Raw genomic sequence first — 21,361 nt, 5'->3', positions numbered from 1 at the left:
TAGGAAGATAGAGAAGAAAGCAAGAGAAGAAAGCAAGACGTAGGAGCTCTTGTCATCTCCACTTGATCATGCAGAAGACAGTGTGCTTAAAATCCATGCAATTTTCTGGAACAGCATTAAGCAAGTGTTCAGTACATCCGCGTAATTTTTGAGGCGTGTTCGGGTATGTGAAGCACAATGTACGTTTAGTTCCCTTGCTCTTTGGAAGAAAAAAATTCAGGTGGGTAATTGAGCATTTCCACTAACAGAGGGGCCGGATTGGGATGTAACAGATCACAAGCAAGCTGACCGTTTGCAGAAAGGCCAGAACTGCTTACTCTTTTTTAGTAAGGTCTGGAAAGCATATGCAAGATTAAATTTTTATTTTTTAGGACTTCCAGTTATTGCTTTGGTCCTGGAGTGTTACCCACTTTCTCTCTGTGGAGTTCTGTTCTTCAAATGGAGATTTTTATTCTGGAGGAATTCCAGTAACTTCTGTCTCCACTCCTGTTAATTCATTCATTAGGACATCGCAGCCTTTTCCTTTAGGAAAACATAATGGGTTCACTAAGTGCTTTTACCAGTGGCTGTCACTCTCATAACAATACTGCCGCGAACGCCCCATTCTCCTTTTTCTGTTGTCTGTTACTGTCACTATATGTGTACAGTAATCCTAGGTTGTAAGCCTGCAGGGTTAGATGCAGAGAAAACATTCCTCTAGAGGAGAGAGTCTGGTGAGAACTGGTCCAAACAGGCTGGTAAAGATCCACTTGAATACATAACCAAGAAAAAGCCTGCCTGGTGGGCAAGGTTGAGCCCTGAAATGGAAACTTTGTAAGCAATCTATGGTTGGAGGCCAACTTTGGTACAGGAAGGAAAAAAAGAAACTCTTCAGTGATGTAATAGGGTGGTGGTTTCCAGGATGCCAGTCAACATCAAGGCCCTACCAGCCTAGAACCTAGAGTGGAAAAGATACTTTTGACTGAAGGGCTTACCTTCACGTGAACTAGTGGACATGTTTAGGCAATGCGTAGACAATCTAATTTTAACACAATAAATGAAGGGGCAAAAGCCCAGTATTTCAGAGCTGCCTCTCCACCCCAGCGAGATCTGACTTTTTCTTAGGATAATGTAATGTTTGAATTCAGTGTTTGAATCAAATGGTTGTTCATTAATTTCCCTTTCTGTACATTTGGACATTTCCAGACTTGTCACAGCTACCCTGGGTGGCGGGATCTGGGTCAGCTCCAGGATTGAGCTGTTACAGAAATTTAATTTAAACCCCAGTTTAAACCTTCGGTGTTGACCACCTTCCCCGGTCTGCTGGAAGTTGCCTGCCTGTGGACCTGCGGTCCTCTTCCCGCCGCCTAAATACTGATATTTCCCATCTGCCAGGCCTTTCAGGAGAACCTCCCAGCTCAGTGGGAGTCCGTCCCACCATGCTACGTCTCAGCCCTTCCCCAAATGGTTTGTTTTGCTGCAAAATCACAACCTTCACCACCACCCTCATCAACAAATGTCGGTACTGAACACGCACAATCCCAAAGTCAAAGACCTGATTATCGGGGTTCCGTTTTCCAACCTTCAGCTCTCATAATATAATGTGTTCGATAGCGACACCTTCTGGTGAAGTGTCACAATAGCATGTTGAATACACCGGGCTCTACGAGCACACTGCAAACATCAAAATAAATAAATAAAAATAAATAAATAAATGAAAAGAAGGAAGGAAAAAAGAGGAGGGAATGAAGAGAGGAAATGTTGATAGCTTTGCATGTGGTGTCAGGGGAATCCTCCCTCGCTCATATAGGACCTTGCTTTGTTTCAGGAAAGGAAGTAAAAACAGATCTTTCAAAGAGTTTTGCTCTAAGTGCAAATAGAAAAATGGGTCAGTGGCTGGAGGGAAAGTGATATCAAGAAAGAATCTTTTAGGTAGAAGGAGAAAATAATAGAATGTTTGCAGGCTGATAGGAATGATCCAGTAGAAAGAGAGAAAAATGATTCAGTAGGTGAATGAAAGGAGGGTTTCTGGAAGAACGTCCTTGCGAGGTGAAAAGGCTGGGATCCAGTGCATAAGTAAAGGAACTGGGCTTAGACAGGAGCACGGACCAATCATCAAATAGTCACAGGAGGGAAAGCAGAGTATCTGAGCACAGATGCAGCCAGTGAGTGGACGCAGGGCTGGAAATCCGAAATGTTATCTTCTGGGTCCTCCTGTTCTCAATAAAATGTGAAGCAAGGTCATCAGCTGAGAGTGAGAATTGGCAGGAAGTGCAGGAAATCTGAGAAAAGTTGTGTGTAGTTCTCCAAGAGAGAGGGAGAGAAATTCAACAGACCAGAGAAATGTAGTGTGATATTACTGAAGGATCATAAATTTAAAGTGAGTCCTAATGATTGTTTTTCTCCAACCTTGTTCAGCTACTAGGGTGCCCGTGAGGAGAAGGCAAAGAGTGGTATTTAACCCTGGTTATGGTTTTGCCTGTCAGGTACAATAATGGAGGCAAGAGAGTGGAGAACTCGTCCTCCTAAAGAACCAGGCAATATTAATACTCTTTCCTATTGATACCTATGTTTGTAATTGGCTCCATTTAGTATTTGTTTGTTTACTCTTGGATAAATTGAAAGATTCTGGGGATGCTGATTTTACTAAATTATACTTTGTGTATAAACTGTCTCCTTTCTGTTCTTTTGGTTTTCATTCACAAAGGAACTTGGAGAGCCTTCTTTAACAAAATGGGAACTTAAATCTCTGTAAGCCACATGCTGGTGGTCTCCAGGGGCCAGAGTGAGTGGTCCCGACTGTTCATCAGTAATTCCATTCTTAAATGGTAGAATGGCTGAAAGGAAAGAGATGGAGTGGGAGAGGGGGAGTGGAGATCTGACCACACTGTTAACGTGCTCTGACACCCCTAGGCCTCAGTACCTGACCGAGTGGCAAACTGAGAAAAAGGGTATCTGTTTCGTCTATACACTAGAGCTTTTCTGAGAGTGATATGAAATAATACCGATGGAAAAAATTCACAATAAAATAGTACTCAGTGAATGTAAGTTACTTTTATGAGAGGTCTACAAAGCTAAAAATGAAATCCAGACCTAACCCTACCAGACACCTCAGTGCCAGCAGGATGAATGGCTCCGGGAGTTTAATCCTCTGCCAACACCCTCTCTTTGACCTCCCCTCCATCCCTTCTCTCACCATCTCACATAAAATATCAAGCTTGCTCTGTAAATGAAACTCTAAGGCCCCAAATCACTTTCAACCAGATTGCCACCCACAGAGCCCTGCCCTCAGAGAAATCCTAAGGCTGCTGCTAATAGGCAGGGAGGTTGTTTTGTTGCATTTTTTCCCCTAGGTTTTTAGAAGCACTCCACTTCCTCATCAAGAGTGCACCTCTGGGTACCACAATGCTATATCATTCCCCACTTGAATTATAATGTCTATCTAAAGAGGCATCTCTCGGGAGGCTTGAGTGCTAAGTGGGGAGTGATTTTAGGAGAGATATGTGGGAAAAGGTTTCAATATTTGGCAGTGCCTAAAGGCAAGATGATTCGAAATGTTGTTTTTGTTTTTGTTTTTTTTTAAATACGCTTGATCAGCCCATTATGCTATTCCCTGATTTCTGAAAATGCCTTGTCACTGGAATATCACATTCGGCAGTTGCAGCAAGATAGAACTTCCATAACCCTCAGGATCACATTTTTAGTTTTTTCCATCCATTTATTATATGCTTCACTTATAGCACATAAATGTATATATTCATCAGGAAATCAATCTTTTTTTTAAATTGAAATATAGTTAATTTACCGTGTTTTAGGTGTACAGCAAAGTGATTCAGTTATACACGTATATATTCTTTTTCAGATTTTTTCCACTATAGGTTATTACAAGATATTGAATATAGCTCCCTGTGTTATACAGTAGGTCCTTGTTGTTTATTTTATATACAGAACTGTGTATCTGTTAATCCCAAATTTCTAATTTATCCTTCCCCGCTCCTTTCCCCTTTGATAACCATAAGTTTATTCTCTATGTCTGTGAGTCTCTTTCTGTTTTGTAAATAGGCTCACTTGTAACATATTTTTAGCTTCTACACCTAAGCGATGTCATGATATTTGTCTTTCTCTGTCTGACTTACTTCACTTAGTCTGATACTCTCTAGGTCCATCCATGTTGCTGCAAATGGCATTATTCCATTCTTTTTTATGGCTGAGTAGTATTACCAGGAAATCAATCTTTCTTTTACAGATCTCTCCATTAAAATATACGGTTCTGAAATTAAAGACATAGACAATGCCGCAAGAATTGAAACAACCGAAGATACCGGAAAAATTTACAAAGTGTCCACAATGAGACGAATATTCGATTTGGCAAAACATCGAACCAAAAGATCAGCATTTTTCCCAACTGGGCTTAAAGTCTGTCCACAGGAATCCATGAAACAGATTTTAGCAAGTCTTCAAGCGTATTATAGATTGAGAGGTAAGGAAAGAGGTGCAGCCTGTTTGGACTTTCCCTCTCTTCATCCCTTCCCTTTCATCCATCCCAAGGTTGTGTTCAGCCCAGAGCTTCTCATTCAGTCACAGGAGTTATAAAAATCAGCCAACTGACCTGAGAGTTATGAAAAATAAGCCTTCGAAACTATGGCAGATCTGTGCTTGCATGTTTTAAAACCATGTCCTGTGCAACACAGAACCATGAGAGCATTTAACAAGCCACGAGAAAGCCTTGGCCTCTGGGTTTTACCTCTTTGTTTTATTTTTGCCAAAGCCCACTGTTAAATCCTAATGTTGTACGAAGCACAGGATGATTGCAATGTCAGGAATCTGTGCAAGTTGATGGATGACTTAAGATTTCACTTTTCAAAAACCACATTACAATCCCAATCCTCCCTCCCTTCTTGGTAAGTTTCAGTTGTTTATTGTTGATCCAGTAAAAATGCCTGAACCTGGGAAACCTGGAGGCACAAATTAGCAGTGGTTACCAAGATATAATGCAGGGGTGTTAATGGGATTTACAGCACAATTACTGTGGTTTCCATCAGAGCTACAGTGTAGTTTTTACCCCAAGACAGCATTACAGGACTCTTACAGCATTCCCAGAAATCATGATGGAGTTCAATCACACCACGGCCATCAGTAGCTGTCCTTGTCATTCACTTACCGTGGATGAAAAAAAAAAATCCCATGGCTTCTTCTTTAAATGAAAGAAAAGAATCTTTGGTAACTGCTATTAAATTCCCTAGGTAGCCTGTCTGGCTGCATCCTAAACGCAAGTCACCTTACATGTGAAAACTGAGGAGGTTTACTGATTTCCACCTTGATCATAATAGATGTTTGCTTCCACTCCAAAAAGCACAATCACCCTGCTCTATTTCAAGCCTATTGACTAGAGCGAGCTGGTTCAATTCTAGCCTGTGATGTGTTGCACATTCTGACAACTGAAAACTACATCATCAACTAACATCCCACCAAGTTCTTAAGTATTTACATCTATAAGATGTGCAAAAGTTGAATTAATCTGGGTGTTCTTATTGGGTTTGGGAAGCGTAATTAACTAACAGTATCAAAAATATCAAGCCCTGGGCTTCCCTGGTGGCGGCACAGTGGTTAGGAATCTGCCTGCCAATGCAGGGGACACAGGTTCGAGCCCTGGCCCGGAAAGATCCCACATGCCACGGAGCAACTAAGCCCGTGCGCCACAACTACAGAGCCTGACCTCTAGAACCCGCAAACCACAACTACTGAGCCACGTTCCACAACTACTGAAGCCTGCACGCCTAGAGCCCTTGCTCCGCAACAAGAGAAGCCCGCGCAACGCAACGAAGAGTAGCCCCCGCTCACTGCATCTAGAGAAAGCCCACACACAGCAACGAAGACCCAACACAGCCAAAAATAAATAAAATAAATTAAAAAAAAAAATCAAGCCCTATGTTCCTCATATGTCTCATTTTATGTGGAAGTAAAAAGATACTTGCTTTCTGACAGATGGCACACCCGCAGAGAAATGACAGCTACTGGGTCAGAGTCAGAGGGAGGACTCTAATTATAGAATATCAAGTGCACGATATTAAAATTCTGAGGTCCTAGCACAGCACCTCTGCATATGGATGCAGAAGCAAAGAGGTCATTGGGAACGCAAAGAAAAGACAGTGCCATATGTAAAGCATTCATTTTGGAGGTACCTACACATTGATCGGACAATGACACTGGTAAATTTCATGTTATTTGTTGATGGATAGAAGCATAAATACACGGGATATGCATCACATTGACTATGAACACAGCTGTTGCTAACTATTTTCATGTAACTTCTAATCCTTTACGACGTTCACAAGTAGGATTCATCACAGGTATTTGTAGAATAGACTATTGCTGCGACCAAATTTTTAGCTCTGAATTTTATTCTTAGCTCTTTATTCTTGATTAGGTTTGCCTCTTTCATTCTTGCTTCCCTGGAGGAAACAAACCACTGTTTTTCTCCCCACAGCAATGACAGCCTATTATCTTTATGGCTGCCCCTGGGTGATATGAAATTTTACTGTTCACCAGCATGGGTTTCTTAAGTCTAACAAATTGGTTCACAAAGAAACTAGAAATAAGACCCAGCTATAAAGCAGTGTTTCTTTGACGGAGTAACCCAGTTATCGTTCTCATAGCTGCTTTTACAAAATTATCTGTTGATGTTTTTCAAACTTAGAGGAGACAGCGCCCACATTCCTCAAATCAAATGGAATACTGAGTTATTTCTCTTCCCAGTGCTTAAAGTAACACAAGGGAAAATGTTCTGAGCTTCCTGATAGAATCGCGAAGATTTCCTCAGAAAGCGCAGACACAAGGGTCAAGGTCAGTTCTGGTAGTTTCCCAGGCAGAACCTCTGCTCCCACCACGCAGACTCTCTCCTCTGTGACTGCCTCCCTTCAAAGTCCTCTGTGAGTCCTTTGTGATTTCACCCCTCCCCACCCCTCTCTCTCCCTCCCTCCCTTCCTCTATCTCTCTCCACTCTCTCTTTCTCCCAACCCCAATGTTAAAAGCTAGATCTTTCTTTCACGTTAATGTGTGACTTGGAGAAAGTTAAAGGTGAAGGGAATCCTAGTTCTTGCTACTCAAACTGCTGTCCCCAGACCAGCAGCATCACGTCACCTGGGAGCTTGTACGAAACGCAGGTGTTCATTCAGATGGCTCCCCAGACCTACTTCATAATCTGCATTCTCATATTGAGAAGATGCCCAGGTAATCTTGCTCCTTCACCTGCAGCCCTTTCTCCCACCTCAGGGACACAGAAAGCCCTCGTCCCTACTAAAACCTACTTTTCCCAAAGGCTCTGAGAGAACATTCTCCCTGAAGCACCAATGCCTGCAGCTGCTTGAAGAATTATTTCCCTGGGGCACTGTCGTTTACAGTGATCAAAATGTCAGGATGAAACAGGGACCAGTATCTTTTCTTTAGATGATTTTTGAGGGGCAGGATTTTGGTGACTCCTCCGATGTCATTTTTCTGGCATCCTGGAAGCTCAGCACAAATCAGGAGGCACAGAATCCTTCTGTGATCAAGAGAACAGGAGCACCAGCCCATGACTCACTGGCAGAGTCACCCATCCTTGCTAAGGGAGCCTCAAATAAAAACCTTGGAAGTTGAGGCATCGAAGGACCTCAGGGCTGGGAGGAGTCTGAAAACCTCTGAGAAGTTGGATTTTTCTAACCTCTTGGTTTACCTTTCTGTGCCATCTTTGTCTGGCTCTATTGGGAAGGATTGCCACAAGGATTTTGGAGAAAGCCGGAGCCTTGCCTCCCCAGTATCCCCACAGTTGCTTGAGATCTGACCACAGAACCTCAGCCTTTCTGCTGAATGTCTCAGCCTAGGCTGTTTGATGATGTAGGAAAAACCCCAGGCAACACACACCTCAAATGTGGAAAACTCGATGGCACTTTTGAGGTGGTGGGCACTGCAAACCACCCCCCCCCCGGGTCTGTGGGTTCTGGTCAGGTTGTCGCTAGTAAATGACCTGAGTTTCTGTTGGTCTGGAATTCTCTTTGCCTCTTAAAACAGAAAGTTAAGAGAAACCCAGATGTGGACCAAGTGGGGAGTGAGGGAAGGTAAAGCACTGGAGTAAGAGTCTCCAGACTGGGCTTCCCATACCTTGTTCCTCCCCGTAACCCATAACCCCTTTTCTCTGCATGGCAGTCAGAGGGTTTCTTTAGAAAGTCAGATGATGTCAGCTTCTACTCCAAAGCACCCCCTTGCTCCTCATCCCTCCAGAGTTAAAGACCAACATATTACAATTGCTTATGACCAAAGTCTTCTTTTTATCCTAACTTAATCCCCTAAAATAATTTTTAAATTAGGTGCCCTCTTGAGAGCTTTTCTGTTGACATCTAAAGTTTTTCATCATAAGCTTAAATAATTGGATAAGATGTAACTTTTGGTGAGTTGTAAATATTGATATTGAAAATAAGATAGGAATTAAAGCATTCTCGTATATACAGTGGAATCTATCATAGATACTCAATACTTACCATCAAGTACTCTACAAATGCATGAACAAACCCTTCCAAACAGCAGGCAATGTCACGTGGTCCCTTTTCCTCCACACACCCACATTTCCATCCCACCTCTCACTGCAGAGTCTTATCTTAATGTAATTTAGGTCATACTTGAAAGTCTGTTGTGGGTTGCTCTAAAATACTTCTCAGTAACAAAAATGTACGTAAATTGAAATTACATTTTTTACTTATTTCCTAAGTAAATAACTTATTTTACTTATTTCCAGAAATTTCTTCTGGATTCAGTTGCATTTATAATTATTTTTAATATATAATCGATTAAAGGAAGTAGATATAAGTTTGACAAAAGTTTTTAATTTTTTATTGATGGATATAAGCTCAGATATTGGTTTGGGGTAACTAATGTTTATAGATACAAAATCAGGAACAAAGCTTTGGAAGAGGCCAATTTAAATGAAGGGCCTATAGCTTAAGCTCCACTAGCTTCTGCCTCTGGATAGATGGGGTTGCTTTGGCGCTGTCCCTCTATTAGTTCATGTGCCATTATTTATTATTCCTATTATGTATTGCTAACATTAGACAGGATTTAACATCCATTTTATCCCTATTCTTTTCCTTAGTTTCACTTAAATGCTGAGAAAACGTGTTGCATAAATAAGTAGACGGGAACAGATGGAGTTTTGTTACAGTAGCAGCCTTATTCTTAAGTTCCCCTGGCATTTTATGCTAACAATGACATCGTGATCTGCCATCATTATTTTTAATGATCTATCGGCTGTTGACTTCATTAGGACTTCTTCTAATGTGTTGAAGGCAAAGCATCAGAAACTGCCCTACTTGCAAAAACTGTGTGTTTGCCCTTGACTAAGTTCACTGCCTGTCTTAATCTCAAACACAGTTATTTCAAATACCCTTTGTGTGGCAACCTTGGGGCACTGTGCCGTCACAGGAAGACTGTGGATGGGCAGATGGGGGAAGGATGACGGCCAAAGGGAAAGTGAGGAAGGAAAGATGTGTTGTTAGGCAAACCAATTTAGGAAAGCATGATAGGGAAGTTGAGATCTAGAAATTGAGTCTCTTTAAATGTCTGTGTGCCTGTTGACCCCTTGGAAAGTCTGCAGATACAGCGGGGTACCTGTGCCCCAGTTGAAGATGACTGCTGCAAGACCTGCACCATCTCTGTGCCTCTCACCACATCCTTCCGTGTTCATCCTCTATGACTCTCAGCCTTGCTCTGGCCACAGTGACCTTTTTACTGTTTCTTCAATGTGCCCAGCGTTCTCCAGCCTTGGGGCCTCTTCCCAAACTGTTCAAAAGTCACCTTGACCATGAGGCCTTCCTCAACCACCCTATTAAAAATAGCAGTCTTACACACACACACACACACACACACACACCTGTATTTCTATCTCCCTTCTTTTATTTTTCTCCATGGTGCATATAGGGGCTCAATAAATATTGGTTAAGTGAATTAATCTCTATGGGCTATAGGCTAGTGTATCAGCATAAGCCATGACAGAGCTTGCCATGTTTAAGACTGGGCTTGGGTTGGGAGAAGGGCGTCTTCTCAGGGTTTGGCCGTTTCTCACTCCTCATGGCGCCGCCTTGCAGTGTGCCGGAAAGCAGTGTGGGAAGCGTATCGGATCTTTCTGGATCGCATCCCTGACCCAGGGGAATACCAGGACTGGGTCAGCATCTGCCAGCAGGAGACTTTCTGCCTCTTTGACATCGGGAGAAATTTCAGCAACTCCCAGGAACACCTGGATCTTCTTCAGCAGGTGAGTTTAAACACGGAGTGTTGGGAACCCGGTCCAAATAGCTCCCAGGCCTCCAGACCCTGCCCCTTTTGAACTGGTTCCCCCAGCGTAAGGGTTGGCTGAAGAAATGCTTAGAGAGATCTGAGAAGGCCAACAGGAATTTTATTCCTGCAAAATAACATTTTACAGGCAGATTGAAATGAAGTTAAAGGGAAAAGGGAATGAAAATAGACTTTGGCTCTTCAGTTGGCATTGTCTCTTAATAAAATTACTTTTTATCTTCCGACAGAGGATAAAACAGAGAAACTTCCTTGAGAGGTGAGTACCTAAAATACAGTGCAGCATGCTCTTGACTTTTGAAAGATCCCATGATGGAGTGAGACTGAGCTATTGTGCCTTTACATTATTTCAGCTACTGAGATCGGAGTAGGTTATTCTGACAGACACTTTATGCATATATTTTGCTGAAGATAAATGAGTATATAAAAGGGAAATGGATAGACCTTATAGATCGAGATAGATGTTTGCACTATATTTGCAGATAAAATGAATGCAATACTGTGTGATAATTATCTAACATGTTTTTTACTTATTAGATACAGAGCAATTAAAATAGCTTAATTTTTAGAACTGGTGAAAAATATTAGTTACATCAGGAACATGTTGAATGCAATCAGAGAGCAACCTGAATTTTGAACTCTCATTTGGTATTCTGTAAAGTGTTAGTATTTCTCAAACTAAACTGAAGCACTAAGCTGTGTCTTCTACAAGAACCGAATATCAAATAAGAAAATCGAAATGCAAAGAAAAAGCAAAGTACATCCGATAAAATGATTAAAGAAGAGACATGCTGTTGCCAAACTCTAAACTCACAAATTACACTCATAACAGTTAGAAATCTAAAACTGAAGATAATAATACTGCAGAGAGAGACACAAATTGGGCTGTATGAATTACAATTCTTTATAATGCTTTCCACATTTGTTCCTTGGTTTCTGTTCCCTTTGTCACAACCTGGCCCTGGACCTTATTAATTTACACTGTGCAAAACGTCAAATCCTTGCCTCTAACCTCTTCCCCCCCTTAACTTGCGTAACTGCTCCTGGGTTAATACATCTGAGATATTCCTTTTTTTACACTGAGGCTTGTTCAAAGGCTTTTCAAAAATACTCCCGCATCTTCCCCTCGCCCTTCTGAATATCCACTCCCACCCTTCTCCACGTGCTCTGTGGGCAGAGGGCTGAGAGGGAGGGACTGACTCACTGGCCTCCCTTGGCCTCTGACTTCTGGGAAGGACCAGCCAATGTGGATCAGGAAATCAGAGGGAGAGGCAGGGTGAGGTGAGCGAATTTATCACCTCCCCACAGCCCCAACCTGCAGAGTCTTCCAGGGCTACGGACCTCTTTCAGCAGCAGCTCAGCTCCTGTCAGGCAACCCTCTCTTTCCACAGAGCCTGCTCTGTCTCTGCTTCGTAGTAACTGCTGCATCATCTCACCCCTCGTGGAGAGGGGAGCTTTGAGTACCTCGCTGTTATCACCCAAGGGTTCTGCACTCGCCCTTGTGGTTGCTCGTATAGTCTTCCCGTGACTTAGTAAGTAAGTAGACTTAGTAGACTTTGCTCAAATTACCCAACTCTGAGTGAGCCATTTCTTCCCTCTCAGGACCTCCACTGAGGCAGAGGCACAACTAATTCATCAAGGCCTTTGCCCCCTGACCTTTCCAACTTTGCCCTCCATGAGCCAGGATCCCACCACTGCCACCATGACACTTCCTCACCACGTCCAGACCACACCCTGCTCATCCTGGGCTCTGACCACAGCCTTCCCCTCTGCCTGAAGAACCTGTCTTCTCCACGCCACCCACCAATCCTGCTCTCCTTTCAAGCTCCCTAGCCCCCTACAACCACAGAGGACCTAGCCATTCCCTCTGGTCTTCCATCAGCATGAGCCACTATTTAGATCAAACAGTCAACCATGACTATATTGTACAAACACAGACATAATCCTTTGAGACCTAATAGCTTATAGTAAGAAATCTTTCAGTGAGCTTCAATAGCTATCACTACTGCTACTCCTTTCCAAATAAAGCTTGCTAGAATGGGCTAATGTGATATGCAGACATCTCTATAACCATGACATTGGATGACACTCCCTGGCATTGCAAACCTACCCACAACTCCCTGGCAGGTTACCACTGCAGGCAATGATTATGTCCAGAATAGGGATTCAAGACACCTGCATTATCCAGAAATCTCTCTCTCTCATTATCGTAACCACAAGACTTACTTTATCAGATAAACTGAATGACTCTCTGAATTTACAGGTTTGAGGGTCTGAGATTTTAGCGAGAATATTTCAGTCATAGATCATGTGATCAATTATCTTTGATGTCAAGGACACAGTTGAAGCACAATTGGGACTGTAAAACATCGGACCCCCAGAACCATCTTTGCCTACTATGAAAATGCTCCCCAGAATGGCAAAAAGCCAAGATGCTTATGGAAAACCCCTTGAGTCAAACATAATTATTTGGGGGTTGTTTGAATTTTTCTTCAAAGAAAATATATTAAAAGATTACTTCTGTAATGAAAATATAGGTAAACCTAGTTTTAAAATATACTTTCTCTCTAATTTTTAGGTCTATTCAGTATAAGCAAATTTAAATGCATTTCCTCTATTGTCATCAAGCTGCTTTTCACCATCTCTTTTTTATTTCTTATTGTGCTAATAGAAAAGATGAAATATCCACAAAGGAGACATTAGGAGAGCCTGGTGAAACCCCTGTGTTTTCAACAGGTAAGCTTAGAACTCCTCGTTTCATCTGCTACTGAACCTTAATTCAAACCATCATGAAAGCATGTTATTTGAAAAGCAATGGTTAATTGAAGTTGACACAGTTTATAATGCACTTTCTCAAAACTAACTTGTATTTCTAACCTTACAAAATAATTTAAATTCATAGCATACGTCTTGGAAAATACAGAAAAGAATAAAAACAAAACCAAATCACCCATTACCCTACAACTTGGAGGCAGTCATCGATATTTTCCAACAAACAAATTCAAGATAATGTATTCATGTGTCCTTTACGTAGCCACAAAAAGAAAAAGTAACCAGATCTCATTAGGCAAAACCATTTAACTGTAACACATCTAGGGGAGCTCCAAACTTGCGTTCTGGAAAGGAGTAATGAGAAATTTAAGTGGGATCAAGAGTCTGAGTTATATTTTGCTCAAGAACATACTTGTGTGATCTTAAAAGAAAATGAGTTCAGAATGCACCTAACATCTGTAATTTCCAGAGTGACAGGAAAAGCATGTGTCATGGTGACCTCATTCTAATTTAAACTCCTCCAGCCTCATTTTCGTGCCTGTACTTTTTTAAATTTCCACAGACGTTGCCAGTGTCTCACCCGGGTCCCTGCCTCCCCCTCCTGATGACACACCCTTCAACGAAATCCTCAACAACACCCTCCCGGACACCAAGATGCCTACAATAGTAAGAAGTTCTCAATCTAGCTCTTCACATGTCTGTTTGGTTTCATTAGTAAAACAGGGAAAGACAAGGGATGGACTGGCCATTCACTGTTATTAGTGCTGCATTTTTATCACCCCAAGTAAGAGTCGGTGACTTCCTTTTATTCACTGTTCTCACTTCTTCCAAGGGAGGGACTGAAAGGAAAAGAAATAGATTGGAAACTAGGATAAAGTGAGAGAAGTTGCAACTTAATTATTAACTCCAGGAGGGCAGGGGCCCTTCTTCCCTCAGTGCCCAACAGAACCTTATGTACAACAGGTGCTCACCAAGCGTTAGAGTGAATAAATGATGGGTGAATGAATGAATGAATACATCAGTCAACCCATCAATGAAGTCCTTTCTCCACTGAAGTGTAATCACACACTGACAGCAAGGGCAGAGGTCTTCTTCCCAGTCATGTGCAGCACGAATAGACCAGATAAATATCCAAATGACCGAAATCCTGCATGTCAAGCTGGGGAAAAATAAAAACAGTGTTTTCTAGCAAAAAGCAACACTGGTCACCACTCTGAGTGAAAGGGCATGCAGGATTGTTAGGGAATTGAATGTTGGTTATCACTAAAGGGGGACTTTTTAATTGAAGTATAGTTGATTTACAATATTTTATTAGTTTCAGGTGTACAGCAAAGTGGTTCAATGGTTTTATATACTCCATTTAAAGTTATGATGAAATAATGGCTATATTCCCCGTGCTGTACAATAGACCCTTGTTGTTTATTTATTTGATACACGGTAGTTTGCACCTCGTAATCAAAAGGGAGACATGCTTAACCTCTCCAAAAGCTTTGAGCCCAGACCCTCAGTGCAGAAGCAGGCAAACACCGCTCCCTTTGTTCCAGTGATAGGGTTGTGGCAGCACAAGGCAGGCAGCAGACCCAGAAGAGGGCAGTAATGTAAGGAAGGGACCCCAGATCAGAAGCTGGATCTTATGCTGCCACTGCCACAGGTCTACCATTCCCTGTGGTCTGTGAGCCTTCTCTGGCCCTTTCCTCTTCCTGTGACCCTCCTTCCAAGGCACAGATCAAAGCCAGAAGGTGAAGGCAGGAAGTTCAGTCTCACCATCTCTACATGGAAATTCAGAGATGAGGACCCTGCTGGCCATTCTCTCTGGGCTTTAGGCTGGATGACCGTAGACTTGATGGAACTACTGCTATGAACAAAGAATTTAAATGTTCTGTTTTTCTCAAAAATACTGTTTCATCAACAGTGAAAACTGCTGTTGGAAAAAATTACTGAGATTAAACATATTCACTGCAAAATTTCTAAGACAACTCCAGTCTGCCTTCTCTCTTTTCTCACATTACCTGTGTCCCATCTCCTTCAAAGTCTGATATAGGTCCCTCCTTCTCCTGTAAATATCCCCTGAATATTTTACTTCACATTCATCTACATCTATATTTATTCTTTCATTCAGCAAACATTGGGCCATGCACTAAAGATACTAAGATGAGCAAGCCTCAGTCCGGTCCTTCAAGGAATTTATAGTGCAAATAAGGGCAACAAAATAGCCTAAGTGCTATGACTGAAGACGGCAGATGTATAGACAAAATAATAGGCTAGGACAGGCTGCTGAGGTTGTGACCCGCCTTGTCACGGATATTCACTGAGAGTTTCGTGCAGAAATGGTCTCATGTTTTTTGCTTTGAGGGACTCAGTGAAGTGTGAGAATCACACTGGATTCAAGGAGATTTTATGTGGGGTGACAAGATTACCATATTAAAAAAAAAACTTCCATGTGAGTGTATCAGAGGTACCAAATGAGCAATTCAGATGTCATTTGCTAGTGCAAAGGTTCAGAGAAGGCAAAGATTTCTACCCTAGATGGTAGAGGAGATGTTTTTTAGATGAACCAAAGGATATTGGTAAAAAGTAAATAAGTGTGTGTGTGTCTAAATGCTTCCATGAAGAGCACACAGTCATAAAATGATGGAGTTCTCAGGGATTCTACATAATTAACTCATTGGAGCTTTGATACTTTGTCTCTCCGTGAGATTCAGAGGCCACTGCTAGTTAATAGGACTTCTATTCTAGAAGCACTTACGGCTTCATAACCCACTTCCTGAGACAGTATCAATATATATTATACAATGTAACCATTTGCTCGTGGTTTATATGAACAGAATCCCTTCTCTTTTTTTTTTTTTTTTTTTAACTCTAACCCAGGAAAGAGAAGTAGAATCCACTAATGTTGCTGAGGATGCCCTAGAACAGAAGGTGGAAATAAGCGTCTCCCTGGCAAAGCACAAGTTCAAGGAAGAGCTCGCCGACTCCCAGTCCCCATATTACCAGGAGGTTGCAGCCAAGTCTCAGCTTCAGGTGAGTGAACCCACCTCACACAACCAGAGCCCAGGGCGGGACTCAGATCTGGGAGCCAACAGCACAGAAATCCTCTTGGTTCATCTTCCTGAGACCAGGAATTCTTTTCATTTATTTATTTATTTATTTTTATTTTTATTTTTTTTTACCTTTTGACCCCTTCACCCATTTCTCCTACCTTCCACCCATCTCTACCTCTGACAATCACCAATCTATTTTTTGTATCTATGAGCTTGGTTTCAGGGGGGGTGTTGTGGTTTGTTTTTAGGTTCCACATATACGTGAGATCGTTCAGTATTTGTCTTTCTCTCTCTAACTTATTTCACCTAGCGTAATGCCCTCGAGATCCATCCATGCCACTCGGAAGTGGCAAGATTTCATTCCCTTTATGGCTGGATTTTGCATTGCGTATGATGTATTCCATCTTCTTTATCAATTCATCCATTGGTGGACACTCGGTTTGTCTCCATATCCTGGTTATTGTAAATAATGCTACAATGACCATGAATCTTTTCAAATAATGCTACAATGACCATGAATCTTTTCAGAGTAGTGCTTTCATTTTCTTCAGCTAAACCCCCAGAACTGGAATGAAGTGGAATTGCTGGATGATATGATAGTTCTATTTTTAATTTTTTGAAGAATCTCCGCACTGTTTCGATAGTAGCCGCACCATTTACATTCCCGCCAACGGTGCACAAGGGCTCCCTTCTCTCCACACCCTCTCCAGCACTTGTTATTTTTAAAAGGCCTGGCATTCTTCATGGGTGATAAGTGGAAGAAGTTATGTGGTCCACATCATCTGTCACTAAATCAAGACACTATCCCAAGATGGCTCTTCCATCTCTGACCATCATCGCAGCTGCCTGTTCCTGGTTAATTTAAAAAGCTCTTCATTCTCTGCAGGATAAATCCAAACTGTCATGCTGAACTTGGCATTTATGTGCCATGATAAGACTCCTGCCTTCCTTTCCAGCCTCCTCTTAACACCAGTTCCTTACCATCCCCCTCTTTACACTCTACTTTCCAGAAATGCAAACTGCTTGCAAATCTTTTCTTACCTTTAGTCTTTACATGGGCTGCCTTCTCTGTCTGGAATGCCCTTCCCTGAGTTGCATTTCACAAACTTCGTCATGAAATGTTCTCTCTACGCGTCCTGGGTTCGGTGCCTCTCCTCTGGGCTAACACCCGGTGCCCACTGTTGTCACAGCACTTATCACCTTGTCTTGAGATTGTTTGTTTACACGTCTATGGCTTTCGTTGTCACCACTCCCCTCTGCTCTCCAGCCACACTCACTGACATGAAGGCATGAGCTTCTCCTTGAGGGCAGGAACTGCTTCTTTCATCTCTGCTGCTTACCTCCTAATACAGGGCTTGGGATGCAGTTAACTACTCAGTAACTGTTTGTAGAAATGCAATTGAAATTAGAAGCATCCGTGAGATGATGTAACCATGAACTACGTTTATGAACAGGCTGGGTGCCCAAGCATCTTAGCGTGGCCAGGGAACAACAGGTGCCTAGCTCTCGTACTTGGAAAGTTCAATGCTTTCCTCCTCTCAGCTGGAGAGGGGATGAATAACAGAAACATTCTCAACCTCCAACCTCTCCCTGCATCAGCATTCAGTCAATAAAATGTAAAGAATCTTTTCTATGAACTTCAAAGAGAAAGCATCAGCGTGGGATATTTATGAACCAGAGAAGTACTTAGACATGGATTAGTAGATAGAATGAATTAAAGAATTGTCTGTTAACTTTTCTATTTGTTCTTTGAAATATTCTTTTCAACAGATCCTTAGGCTAGTCAGATTATCTTAAAATTGGATAATTGGCCATAGACGGTCTTCACTGACCTGTTGTTAATTTTCTAAGCACCTAAAACAACCTGATGTAAAAGAATGCAGAGAAATAATAATTTTTTTTAAATCTGAGTTTTAGTCTTGTTTCTGCCCAAGAATTAGCCATGAGAATTTGGGGATCACTTCCATGACCTTGATTCCTCATTTAGAAACTAAAGATGACCTCGAAGTGCCTTTCCAAGTCTAAAATGCTCTGTATCGAAATAGGAGCACTGTTCTTCACGTTTTATATATATTAACGGGATTTTTTTATAGGATTCTATACTTAAAGTAAAATCATTTCTCTTTTTGACAAGTGAGGATACTGAGATGCAGGGAGATTAATTAATACACCCAACAACGTCACACCTATTAACTGGCAGAGCCAAGAGTCAGACCCAGGTAGCCTGGTACCAGAACCCCTGCTCTTAACCACCATGCTATACTTTCTATTTTTCCCAAATAAATATGCATGGGGAAAGGAGTTTTGTATCAGCAAATGAACATGCCTCTGAAAAATTTATCAACCAAAGAAGAGTATGTCTTGCTGGATCTTGTTCCAGAGGCCATCACATCAGTCTTGCTGGTTCCATTTACTTGGTCGCTGGAGCCCCTCTTCTCAGCACATCTGTTCCCCTTCCAGGCACCTGAGCAGTCGGACCGCCCAGCAGCTGCCAGGAGATAACCAGCCGGCCTCACCACAGCCCAACACTTGCATTAGCTCAGCCATTCAGGCCTAATCAGGAATTAATGGCCAGTGCTTTGCAGTAATTTAATTTCCACAATAAACTTAATGACCAATTTAACACAAATGTCAAAAGGAATGCTTAGTTGTTGTCTGAATGCTTTCTCTTGTGCAAACATCCAGGAGAACTCAACACGGCTGCCTTTTTTTTTTAACATGTATTCCAGCAGAATCAGGAAGGCCTCTGTGCATTTCACATTATTAATAAGGTTAACTGGGCACTTAATTAGCAATTTAGTGGTTAGCCGCTCCATGATCAGAAGTTCTCCGGAAGATAAGTTAGCAGAATTAACCGAAGGCCTTTGTCATCGCCTCCTTAGATGCCTTCTGCACCCTCCTAATCAAAGCTGATTCTTAATCAGTCACAGCCAGGTTCACAGAGAGGACACGGACACGAGCAATCAATCCCGTCCACGGGAGCCGGGACTTAGGGGCTGATCTCCCCACAAGGCTTCCTGCTGCGCACGTCACGGCCGGGGCTTTTCCGGAAGCAGTTCTGTGTGTGACGGATCGTTTTCAGATGTGTAACGGCATCGCTGGTATCCTGGACCAGAAAGATGGACAAGTCAGGGTCTGAATCTTGAGCTCCAGAACCTGCAGCTTACACTTAAAACAGTCCACGCCAGGGGCTGTCACTGGAATGGCATTTGGGGGCACAAACACCTTGTGGCCCCAAAGCCATTTGTCACAGGGCATCCACTGGGCTTTCCCACCTGCCCCCGTAATAAAGATCAGCTCTGCGGAACCTGGCCTCCTCTCTCACCTCTATGAAGCCCACCATGAGGTGGGAGTGGAGGCACGGGAACTTATTACCCAGGCCCCCTGCCCTTGACCTCTATGAGGACCTTCATCCTGTCCTTCCCCCGTGAAGTCTGTCAAAAACAACTGACTGAAGGCTTGCTCTGCCTTGCCAGCCTCCATGCTATGTGCCCACTGAGGAAGTAAAAGTAAATCGAGCTTTAAGGAACTGGGAATCCAGTAGAGGAGGCAAAGACTAAGTAAATAAATAAAACAATATTACCAGCTCTCTGCTCACCGTGTCAGACACTCACTAGTTATTCCTTATGACAACCTTACGCTATACGTATTGTTATCCCATTTTGGCTAAGGAGACCAAGATTCAGAGAGATTAAGTGATAAACTCAAGGTCTTGCAGCTAGAAGGTAGCAGAACCGATATTTAAACTCAGGTGTGTACAGCCATCTCCACATCACCCAAAAGCTGAGCTACCTTCATCACTGCAGTTGTTACACACTCAGGGAACAAAACTACTTTTAATACTGGTACAATAAAATATAATTTAGATGGTAAATCAGTCTGCTGGAGAAAAAAAAAATCCACGATGCACTCCAAAGCCCAACGTAAGTGATTTGGGGATTATCTGTGCATTACCGCTCTAGTCTTTGGCATAGATCATGTAGACTCAGCAGTAATTTTAGATACAGTGACAAGGCAGTGGCATATTGATGAGTTTAGAGAAAGAAAAGTTGTTCTCAAGTCGATTAAGCAAAGTTTGCTGGGTCCCTACTACATGGATGACGATCTGCTAGGGACTGGGAGGAAAGGAGATAAAGAAGAATAAATAGGACACAATCCCTGAGCCCAGGAAGCATAATCTCAATGAAGAGACGGCATGCCCCTCATGGACGGTTTTACAGGACGTATGGCAATAAGTTCTAGAACAGTAGGGAGAAGAAATAATGGAGCCTTACTTGGGGGAGCTACAAATGTTTTTCAATAGAGAAGATGCTTGAGCTGCCTTTGAATGATGGCATGAGGGAGGCAGTCAATGAGGAGAAGGTAGGAGAAGTTGCATGTGGGGCTAAAGGGGAAAAAAAAGGTCACAGAAGTCCGGAGGAAGTACGTGTCATATTTGGGGAGACACAGGAGTTCGTTTAGTGTGACCAGAGGACACGATATTGGCCGAGGGGGTAAGGATGGCAGGAAGTGCAAATGGAAAGGTACTTGGAGGGGCAGATTGTGGAGCATCTTAAATATCATTCTAAAGATTTGGACCTTATTCAGTAGGCACTGAAGCCCATCACAGGATTTTTAGTGAAAAGCAACAGATAGGGAATGATTAACTTGGGAAGAAAGTGTAGTCAAGGGGACATCTTCCTTCGCCCGCCCCAGCACACCCCCAAAACCCATTTCCCTTCCCTCCCCCTACACGCATCCAGAAAACCATTCAGCAGTGTCAGAGGGGAGACAGTGAGGGTGTGCCTGCCATGGGGATAAGAAGAACGTGGTGGAAACAGAAGTCATGTGGAATTCAGACTAGCAGGCATTGGTGACTGGACAGCAGGAGCACAGAGGGAAGGTGTGTAGGGTTGCTGGGCTCTCTGGATGGAAGACCATGGGTGCTCGTGACCCTGACCGAGATAGGGAGCCCGGGAGGAAAGGCAGATCTGGAAGGAAGAGATTCACTCTGGTTTGGGCGTATTTCGTTGGTGGCAAAGTTGGGATTTTCATGTGAAGAACTCCAAGCTGCATCGCAGGTGGTTCTGGAAGCTGTGGGAGAAAACCAGATTCCCCAACGAGAGGCAGAGGGGAGTGGGTGCAGGGAAAGGGGGACAAGGTGGGCCCTCCCTTCAGTGCTTTACTACTAACTGCTATCACTTCCTCGTGGTCTCTCTTGCCTCCCTGCCTCCCACGAGTCAACTGGATGGGGCAGAGCCCATTTCCATGGT

General features: G+C 42.7%; 1 protein-coding gene across 1 annotated transcript in view; it reads left to right on the top strand.

Annotated features, from left to right (window-relative positions):
- Window positions 1-21,361, top strand: part of IMPG1 (interphotoreceptor matrix proteoglycan 1) — a 122,798-nt gene that overhangs the window by 23,730 nt on the left and 77,707 nt on the right. The window contains exons 2-7 of the mRNA XM_082405136.1: window positions 4,226-4,459; window positions 10,092-10,258; window positions 10,527-10,555; window positions 12,968-13,032; window positions 13,631-13,734; window positions 15,937-16,089. Of these exons, the coding sequence (XP_082261262.1) occupies window positions 4,226-4,459; window positions 10,092-10,258; window positions 10,527-10,555; window positions 12,968-13,032; window positions 13,631-13,734; window positions 15,937-16,089 (752 nt within the window). The remainder of the gene's footprint in view (window positions 1-4,225; window positions 4,460-10,091; window positions 10,259-10,526; window positions 10,556-12,967; window positions 13,033-13,630; window positions 13,735-15,936; window positions 16,090-21,361) is intronic.

The sequence above is a fragment of the Balaenoptera borealis genome (assembly GCF_965194805.1).
Source record: "Balaenoptera borealis genome assembly, chromosome: 9".
Classification (NCBI taxonomy): Eukaryota; Metazoa; Chordata; class Mammalia; order Artiodactyla; family Balaenopteridae; genus Balaenoptera; species Balaenoptera borealis.
The sequence above is the reverse complement of the archived record's forward strand: the minus strand, read 5'-3'. Positions and strand labels throughout refer to the sequence as shown.